The 10,330-nt window shown below is 33.6% G+C and overlaps 1 protein-coding gene across 2 annotated transcripts; it reads left to right on the top strand.

Moving 5' to 3' along the window:
• The first annotated feature begins 370 nt into the window (after positions 1-370).
• On the top strand, positions 371-7,520 carry LOC148032489 (uncharacterized). Of its 2 annotated transcripts, XM_087684106.1 has the most exons (6): positions 371-830; positions 4,682-4,852; positions 6,153-6,220; positions 6,376-6,556; positions 6,706-6,804; positions 7,275-7,520. In XM_087684106.1, the coding sequence occupies exons 2-6, from the start codon at positions 4,801-4,803 to the stop codon at positions 7,511-7,513; spliced, it is 639 nt and encodes a 212-aa protein (XP_087540232.1). In that variant the 5' UTR covers positions 371-830; positions 4,682-4,800; the 3' UTR covers positions 7,514-7,520. The 2 variants fall into 2 exon arrangements, with proteins under 2 accessions (XP_087540232.1, XP_087540233.1); XM_087684107.1 differs by lacking the exons at positions 4,682-4,852; positions 6,153-6,220; positions 6,376-6,556; positions 6,706-6,804; positions 7,275-7,520 and adding an exon at positions 2,537-2,976.
• Positions 7,521-10,330: the final 2,810 nt, after the last annotated feature.

Raw genomic sequence — 10,330 nt, 5'->3', positions numbered from 1 at the left:
GTCAAAATGCGATCTCTAGAGCTCGTATCTACACTAGATCGGCCTATGCAGTGTGCACAGAAATATGACTGAGGTATCAATGGAGAGGGCCAATTATTGCATCGATATCATATGGTCCCGTATCCATCGATATTATATCGGCGGATGAGGCGGGTCCCATAGGTATATCTATCCAAAGCTGTGGTCCCCCGGGACCCTCCCCCCCCCCCCCCCCCCCCAAACAGAGAGAGAGAGAGAGAGAGAGAGAGAGAGAGAGAGAGAATATATATATATATATCAGGGTCTGTACAGAGTCTGAAGCAGCGCCGCATGCCTTATCTAAAAGGCAGATACAAATAAGAGACTAGTATACCTAGAAAGGACGCAGGAACGAGAGAGAGGGAGAGAGAGAGAGAGAGAGAGAAAGAGCATATCAGGGTCTGTTCAGTGTTGAAGCTGCAGCGATGGCAGCTGTGATCCAATTGAATGATCATAAACGCCTCTCTCGGAGTAGTGCAGCTAGTGTCTTTCCTACACTAACGAGGGACGTTGTGATAGTAATGGTAATGATCATGATCGTCTTTTCTTACGCTCCTGTAACTGGAGTGAAAGGTCAATCAGTGCCGTCGCTGAGCTTGAGTGTGATGACGCCCACGTCCACCGACTCCCGATTCAGCACGTGGATCAGCCCCCTCGCCTCCTCCTTGCTCTCGCCCTCCACCCATGGCGTCTTCTGGGGCGCTGTTGCAGCCCAAGACGTGCAGAACATGTGTCAGCTCGTCGAATCTGGATGGCAGACCATGGTCGCCACCATCGATGCGTATAGCTCTACAACCACCCAAACCATCCAGGTTATATAACACATCTTAATCGCATTACCTAAATAACATAAACCCATGGATACAGATCTGTGTATGCATCTTAAGTGCATCATCTAAATAGCCTGAACACATGGATCAAGACCTATATATGTATCTAGGAAAAAATGTACGTGCATATGTCATCCATGTATGTATGTACGAATCTATTCATCCCGTCATGTATGTGCATGTATGTACGAATCTATGCATATGTCATCCATGTATGTACGAATCTATTCATCCCGTCATGTATGTGCATGTATGCAAGTACGTGTGTCTATGCATGTAGGAATATATGGATTGCCCATACATCTTGGAATCCTTGGGGATATGGCTGTCAGCGCTACGTGGAGAGCTAGTTATCACTAGTGCATCCCACATCGGGGCAAGGGGGATGTCAATTGCCTTGCCTACACCTGGGACTAGTCAGCAAATGTTGGTTGTGTCTCCAACACTGAAGTGCATAGCACTAAACAGTGAGAACTTTGAATTGTGAGTTTTTGGGGTTTCAATAGAGATGGAGTTTCAATTTTCTCAAACAAGAACATTTGTCCTACAAAACATATGGCTTTCTCTTTTTGGGAGAGCACATATTTTTAACAACCTAAGGGGTATAGAAGTAAGCTTAGATTTCTTCTAATGGCGAGACATATACCATATCTATATGGTCACCTAATATGTTCCTATAGACCATGTCAAATTGTTGTTCCCGATTTTGGTTCATGTTTCTTTATATTGATGCCATCTATGGCTTGCACAACACTTTACTACACTGGAAGTACTATGCTAAACTCCTTAATATAGTACCTCATATGTTGATAGTGTTTTGTCAACTTTGAAACTATGTTGGTATAGTTTGTTACTCTACTATGCTATATTAAATCAATATATTTGCAATCAAATAAAATATCTCTAAGCCACTACAATAGTCATTAAATTCAAAAAGGACATATGTGAGTTTTTCTAGTCCTTGCTATGTTAAAATCAATCAAGTCATAAATACCAAGAATTCAAAATGGTATATTGTGATGGTTAATGTCTCCACCAAATCGGGATGTAAATTAGAAACTTTTTATTTACCATTTTCTATTGATCTAAGCTTCAGTTCTATATAAAAAATAATAATGCTTTCATTCATCTTTATATATGCATGCACCCTTCTTAATTATATATGCATGTACATGTGGAGCATAGACAAATAAGTTAAACCCACTTCATGCAACTACATAGACCAAAAAAGTTGAGTTAAATTGAACCTATGTCTAAAGGTTCATGTCCAAATGAGATATGCCCCTCGGTTGTACCCATAATTATGCAAAGAAAGAGGAATAGGCATGCATACTCATGCACTTGTGTGTGTGCTTGTGCATGCGCACGCACTCACGCACACATGCACACACACACGCACATGCACACATGCACACGCATACACACACACACACACACACAAACAAAATAAGTCCCCACAAATAGAGGTCATATATGTAGGGGAGACTGCAAGTCGTCTTGTGTGCTCATGTAGACTAGATAATCTAGTAAAAGAATGATCATTCCTTGTTGTATGAAATGTGTTTCATTTAGGAGTACTTTTTACGTCATTTAGATACTTCTCAATTTATTAGAAGGATCATATTCTCAAATTAGTATATGTTAAGAAATTTGTTCACTTTAACTTAATTGTATCTCCTAATGTACAGCTACTAGCTATTGGTGGGTGTGATGCTTCTAGCTATTCACCTATAGGTGTGGAGGTAGTCTACACTGACGATAGTGGACGATCAAGTGCTGTATGTACTAAGTCCTTCAATGCATATAATTTCTCAATGTTCATATATGTCCCATCTATTATTATAGTTTCAAGTCCAAAATTATACCTCTCATGAACTCAATCAAATCTCTCACATACATTACATGTGCATGTGTGTTTTGTTCCCTTCTTCTAATATCAACCATAATAGCTCATTTGCGACAACAATGCTTGGTCCATTGGATGTGCCATCTATGTGACTGGAGATGATGTCGAAAATATAGTCAACACTGTACAAAATTATGGACAAGTTGCAAATGTTGATGATACTTTCATAGCCAATTATACAAACAAGAATAGAAAACCTTTGCAAGTGGCTGATGGAGGATGTCGAGCAATAGGTAATGCATCTTTTTGGTCCATAAAATAACTATATAGTGTCTCAAAATACCTATAAAGCATGATATGTATTATGCAATGTTACTAAAAGAAGATGACTAATATAAGATGTGTTACATATGTAGTATAGATAATGTGAAACTTTCATGCCTAATAAGGAATTAGACACCTACCATTTTCTATGTTCGAATTATATCTCTTGTAAAGTTAATGAAATTGTTCACCAAGAAAGGGAATGATTAATGCTACACAAGTAGTTCACAATAGAAAGCTACTTCCACAAGTATTCTTACTGATAATCATTTTATATACTTAATTACTGATATGTCTCAAGGAACATAATACTCTTGAATATGAGAGCTTCTCTATAATTCTATTAGTATAGATTCAATTATATATATTCTAATCTCAAAGACGAAAGCCAATGTGAAGAAGAACTCACAAGTGTTTGCATAGGCTTGAAGAAACTTAAGATTGTTCTTCCATTGAAGAGACTAGAACCAATGTTTGGGTTGACTTGTGATGGTAACAACTACTAGCATAAACTTCAAATTTAAGGTCAAAGCTTGGCCGAAGTACTAACCAATGATCTCATTGTGCAAAAAAAAAAAGACTATTTGTCTTAGTATAATAAATGGATATCATAGATTTGACCATTTCAACATAACAGCAACCAAAGCATGTGGTGAAAAGTTATATTAGAGAATACTTGACATGATGCAAGGAAACCAAATGAGAATGACATTAGAGATTGACCATTTAATCTAATGTTATAATGATTTATGATGGAAGATGAAGAAACTCTACAAACCAAATGCTATAACATGTCAAATGATAAGAATATTCTAGGCACTAAATTAATCCTATTAGCTTATGGATAGGTATCTTCAAGCTACACGGCCAATATATATCAAAATTCACAAAACCTATCCACAAGTCCTCTTGTTTTTCCTTCGATATACATAACTTCAGAGTTATGCTACACAAAAAACTGTAGAATCTCTACATAATGGGTGCTTGATAGAATTACTTTTAGGCACATGTGCACACCCATTAAAAACTAAAATAAAGTTATGTATTTGTAATGATTAGACCATGAATCCCCACACCTATAATTGTGAGAGTACAAACTATTCTACAAGTTAAACTACAAGCCTTTCTTTGGATAATGTAGATATATGCAATTAGTCTTTTTGGATCATAGATTTGAATTATATAGAAAACAAACCACTACTTGATTTATCTAACACATAAACTTGGAATTTGATATGAGTGTATGACTTGAATTGCATTCTTAAATATTTGAACAGCTAGAAATTATTCTCAATCTAGTAGAAACTTGGGTATTGCACCATGTTGCTCTTTGAGCACTTGTCATAATTTTCATCTATATAGGAAAAAAAGCACATGTTTTTTTACTCTAACACATAAATAAATCTACACTCCATATTATAGCACACATCTTATATTGCAAGTTATTCTTTCCATAACTAGAAATTAATTTCAATCTAGTAAAAAGTTGGATATTGCACACACAATGTTGTTTCAACACATGGACATTGATGTTCTTGATATGGTGGAAAAATTTAGAGATAAAAACTATTTACTTTACAATTGGGAAGGTATTATGATTCTCCTCTTGAAATTTTAAACCTCAACATTTCAACATGGGTCATATCTTTTTTTGTTGATTTAGCTATTGCAACGGGAGGGGGCGTAGGAGGATATGTAGCTGCCACTGTGTGCCCAACATTTGGAGTCTTTGCTCTATTATGTGCTCCAGCAACTATTTTCATTGGTTCCTTTGTTATTGGTATGACAGGAACTAGTATATGTCAAGTTATGGGCCATGCCCAATGTTTTCCAGGTGATCTTTTCAATCATTCATGGATATTTCTATCATACTCATCTAGTCATTGTTTTGCTATCCCATGCGTTATGTCTAACTATTTAATAAATTTTGTCATTTATATAGAAGTTCAAGTTATCAAGGAAATTTTGCACATGTCTTAGAACTAGATTCAATGAAAATTTAAGGTTTTTATTAGTGTTTGAAAGACATTATGTGCATATGAATTTGATGAATATGTGATGTCTTAAAATTAGTTGATATAGATGGGATACCAATGTTTGTTGCAATAACCTCACTTTGAAAATTTTTCCTTTCTTAGCATGATAATATGCATTGGATTTTCTCATAAGAATGCTTTACCTCCACAAATCCTATGCTTACAAGAAAAAAGTGCGATGAAATAAATTTGTGCAAAACATTTTGTCAATATATATCTTCTCCTTATACATAATGTTTACTTATGCAAAGAGAAATCACAATAGAAACTTACAGTAAAAACCTAAAGGCCAAGATATTCAATAATTTTAATCTTTTGCAATAAAATTTAACTTTTATCTAAACTATAAAAGTACAAAGCAAGCTGTAGTAATCATGTATAAAATCAATTAGGCAAACCATTGTTCCACATGAGAGCATACTCTTGGTGTTCAAGTCTATGGACTCGAGCTTAGGACTATACAATGTGATAGCATATCATTTGTGTTTCAAATGTTTTCTATGAAGGAGTCATTCTATATAACCAACTTATAGTTTCATGCAACCAATCTTAGGCTTGAATTTCAAATAGCCCAAGTACATCTAGTGGTACACTCCATGACTAAGTTCACATAGATCACAAACCAAAAATATTAAAATTTTTCTTTTTTTCAAAGGAAAGATATAAAACATAATTGCTATTAATAGTCATCATACACAAGACTCTTTAGAAGACCCCTACTTAAATTAAAAATATGTGTTAAGTTGTAATAAAGTAATAAAGAAGTATTTTTTTCACAACCATTTACACGATGAAATAAAAGTTGATTTATCTTAGTACAAGAATGGTAAAATTTTCATTTTCAGAATGTGTAATTATATTTTCTATTCAAAATAAACACCAAAGGTTTTTGAAATGGTGAGGCAAGGCATAAGAACCAAGGTATTGATGTTGAAATAATTCCTAGTTGATCACTCACTTCTTATAGTCCAACAAAGTTTGCAAAATGATATCCTATAGTCAATCTTGTGATGTGAAAGAAAAATTTCAAGCATGCATCCAATACACGAAGTTGAGTACATGAACTTGTTCCATATTGTGACAATGAATTCCATGTAGGTGAAGCAAGTGTTGTAGTCCCAAATGGAGAAACAAAGCCTATGTTTGCACTTTCTATTGGAGATGAGGTAACAATAAGGCTCCATCTATTGTGTAGAGTTGTATTTTTCTAACTTATGGGAATAAGTATGAGCTATTCATCATTGTATCAATTTTATAAGTTGCTTTACAAAGTTTTACCATTGAAATTTATTTAGGGTTTGATTTCCTTCCATTGATGTAGGTTGCAGTACGAGGCTCTGACGGAAGTGTCAAGTTTGAAAGCATTTATGCATTTGGGCACAATGATGGGAATAATGTGGGAACCTTTATTAAACTTGAGCTCACCTCACTTTCAACAAACTCTATGCCTTCTAGAAAAACCATCCACATTAGCCCTTTACACTTCAGTGTAATGATAGAAGGTAGAGAACAATAAAAATGGATAGCAAGACAACATTAAGAATCTAGCAAACTGCTCCTTCACTAATATCTAATGTCTAATAGGCTTGAACAATTAGAACATGTATGCTCATTTTAGAATTGATTAACTAACAAAATGATATTGTTATAGGTGGAAAACTTGACTATAGACGCTCAAAGGATGTTAATGTAGGTGATATCATGCTCATAATTAATGGTGACAATATCCTTCATCAAGCTCAAGTATATAGTAAGTTACTTTTTGCATTCGAGTATAAACTTCAAGAAGGCCTTATCCCGTGAAACAAGTAGCTTATAGACTATATTTGTATATCTACATTTTTGTTTCTAGCAATGTTAGTAAAAAGCATCTACATACCTACCACATCTATGCAGATTTTATGGGAATACACATACACTTTAATGTTTCACCTTAAACAAGAGAGTTACTTGAAGTAAGGTCTATAATTGTACATGTAGCCCAATAAAAGAATAACTAAGTTCAATCTAAAAAAGGACAACATGGATAGCTAAAATGAGTATATATGATTATGATGGTGATGGAATTTATAAGACATTATGTAGTTGACAATATTTCCATGAAATTAGAAAACCTAAATTAGGACTTTAAAAAAAGAATGTACATGTAAAGAGATCTTGATAATGGTGATAATGGACTTGCCTATCATTAACAAACTAAGACTATTTTCATGATATTAGGAAAATCGATTGTGTTAATGCAAGGCCTCTACAATCCACTTACCATAGGGGGAACAATTATTGTTGATGGAGTTGTTGTGTCAACTCATAGTGAATGGTTTTTGGATGCAACACTTGATTCTATCAACCTAACAAATTGGATTCCTCCAATTTACCAGGTATTATTACATAAAGCTTATGAACTTGATCTCATAAATCTCCACATACTTAGTAATGAGTTTCAATGTAAAGATTCCTAGTAGTAAAACACCATTCCTTTATAGAAATTCATTTGATTTAGTAAAAAATATTAGTATGTAGTTGGTTTTGCACCATCTTTTTTGTGTTGATAATAAAACTAACAAGTTAAATTGTTTTACTATATAGATGTTACTTTTTCCAGTTCGTGTATTATATGCCATTCTTGGTAAAGATAAGTATATACCTGCTTACAAATATATCGAAAGAAGTTGGAACATCCATGACATTGGATATCATCATGGACAACACACAATTGCCATATTAATTTCCATAATCCCTATATTCTTCATTATACACTTTTTACCATTTAAAAAATTATTGTACTAACCATTTTGTTAAAAATATATTTTGAAGTATTTTGGTGAGAGATTGGTAGAGATGTTTGGATAGAGATGGATATACACCACTACATGATTAGTGGCATTGTAAGATTCCTCCCAATGAAATAACATTGAAAATTAGCTGAAAATAAAAAAACTTGTATGATTCTCACAAAGAGATTAAAACTAAATAGCTTTTCTTTCAAGCACCTCCTTTGAAAATATTTTGACATATTGCTTAGAAATTCCTTAAGTTATGGTATATGTTACTACATGTTTTAGCATATATCTCTACAATTGTGTATAGATATACGTGGTTGATAATGCTTTTAGCCTATCAAAAACCTTTTTTTCCCCCTCCAATTGTTAAACAATAGATTCTATTAGTATAGTTATGGGGCTCAAAATTAGTTTTACTTTTAGCTAAAGCTTCTCATTGATCCATATTTTTATCCTAAAAGCTGAACCGTTTCCTATTAAAAAAGGAATTAGTTCAATGGATATGTATCACACATAAAATGGATAAGTCATAGATCACTACATCTGTGTATATAGACTTGTATAAAAAGACATTTTTACCTTGAATGATAATATAAGAGCTTATTTTGTCCTCTTTGGACCTTATTAAAATTTATGTATGGTCACCAATAATACAAAGTATGATTCATTATTAAAATAATTTCTCCCAAAGCACATAACACTATAAAAAATGAAGTGAACTTTTAATGGAATATCTATGGACAAATCTTTTAATATTGTAAGAAATACATATGTCTTTTCATATGTCATATTTTAATTTTTCCCTTGCTTCTCTTGTGTCCACATTCTCTTTAACACACTCTCTTAATGTACAAGCAAATAAAACCATGGATTCAAGGCTAATTTTCTTCTCTTTGTGTATGTGTGTGTGTGTGTGTGTGTGTGTGTGTGTGTGTGTGTGTGTTACAATGAAGAAGTAGCAATAGAGAATTATAGTTGTCCTAACAATTTGTAGTACTAACCAATTGAATAGAAATTATTATGAAAGAAAAAACCTCAAGTAAGTTACTCATGTATATTTTTGTGCATCACATGGGTTCAAAATAAGGTATTTTTAAAATACAATTTTTATACATTTTTTTACATATAGAAGGGTGTAATACAAGGAGTTATTTATAGATTGAATAGAAAAGGGTTATGTTTTATTTATGAAAAATTCACAAATAAGGATATTTATAAATAGGCCTTGAACGTGCATGATGTAGAGGATATACATATAGGAACTTCCCTAAGAAAAAAACATTGGACAATTCTGAGAGCTCACACTTAGGGAGTCATGAGCTATATGAATACAAAGAAATGGTAATAAAAGAGAACTTGGTATGTTATAGATATGGAGAGGTTGCTCTTACTTACAAAACCTCTTCAGTAGTTGATTAGTGATGACTAATGCAAAGATACCTATGTTGTAGGTGACAATGGAGTAACTTGGTTGTCATCCCCTTTAGCATGTCCACTCAAACAAAAAATACCTTGTTTGGGTTGCTCATATAGACGATGTGATCAACTCAAAAATTATTCTAGTTCTACACCTTCATGATAGAGTAGCTAGGTTTTGTATACGATAGGAGTCTTCATTACTACATTCATGAATAGGGGGGAAAACTATTAAGGTTCATTCCAAGCTAGTAGGTTGGGGTGCTATTGGCATTTAGGAAGGTCACTCATGAATATAGTGCGCATCATGTGGGCTCAAAATAATGTATTTTTAAAATACTATTTTTGTACATTTTTTACATACAAAAAGGAGTAATATAAATGGATATGTTTTATTCAGAGAAAATTCAAAGATAAGGATATTTATAAATAGGTGTTTAATACACGTGATGTAGAGGATATACAAATAGTGAAACCCCCAAGTATTGAGAAAAGGTCTTAAATGACAATATCATACTTCGAGGTAGGATCATGAATTTTAATTGTAAGAGAAGGACTACCCATAAAAATTATCAATGGAAACATATTATTACATCTTCAAACAAAATTATGAACTCTATATTTTTTACTACTGAGTAGATCATGAGCCATTAGTACATAGTTTCAAACATAATATTCTTTAAGGATCTATGCTTAGGATTCATTGTTGAGTTCTATACTAGTTTTTTACATATTTCTAATTTTATCATTTGAAGCGTTGTATATACATGGAGGCACATATCATGTTATATGATGTGGCACATACATACAATAGTCCTATGTCTTGGACATAGGAGGCTTGGCTTGTTTCACCATGTGTTACAACCAACAATGGAGATTGACATGGAGGTACAATAAAATATTAAATGTCACACATATGGCATGTACATATCATCACAAGGAGATTCTAATCCCCCTCCATGGCATGTGCTTCCAAGGGAGAAGGCCCCATACACACCACCAATGCATGCATGTTGTGGATGCCCCTTCATAGTTTTGGGTTACAACAACTCTCTTTTTTATAAATCAAGAAAAATATCC

This window comes from Lygodium microphyllum, chromosome 8, assembly GCF_053477565.2.
Source record: "Lygodium microphyllum isolate KBCC chromosome 8, Lygodium_microphyllum_v1.1.10, whole genome shotgun sequence".
NCBI lineage: Eukaryota > Viridiplantae > Streptophyta > Polypodiopsida > Schizaeales > Lygodiaceae > Lygodium > Lygodium microphyllum.
Note: the sequence above shows the minus strand (reverse complement) of the source record. Positions and strands in the feature narration are given on the sequence as shown.

Excerpts from the sequence above, each read along its gene's own strand:
- LOC148032489 (XM_087684106.1), top strand. The coding sequence starts at position 4,801 with ATGACAGGAACTAGTATATGTCAAGTTATGGGCCATGCCCAATGTTTT. Across the intron at positions 6,557-6,705 it reads CTTCAGTGTAATGATAGAAG|GTGGAAAACTTGACTATAGA; the intron begins GTAGAGAACAAT and ends ATATTGTTATAG. Across the intron at positions 6,805-7,274 it reads TCATCAAGCTCAAGTATATA|GAAAATCGATTGTGTTAATG; the intron begins GTAAGTTACTTT and ends TCATGATATTAG.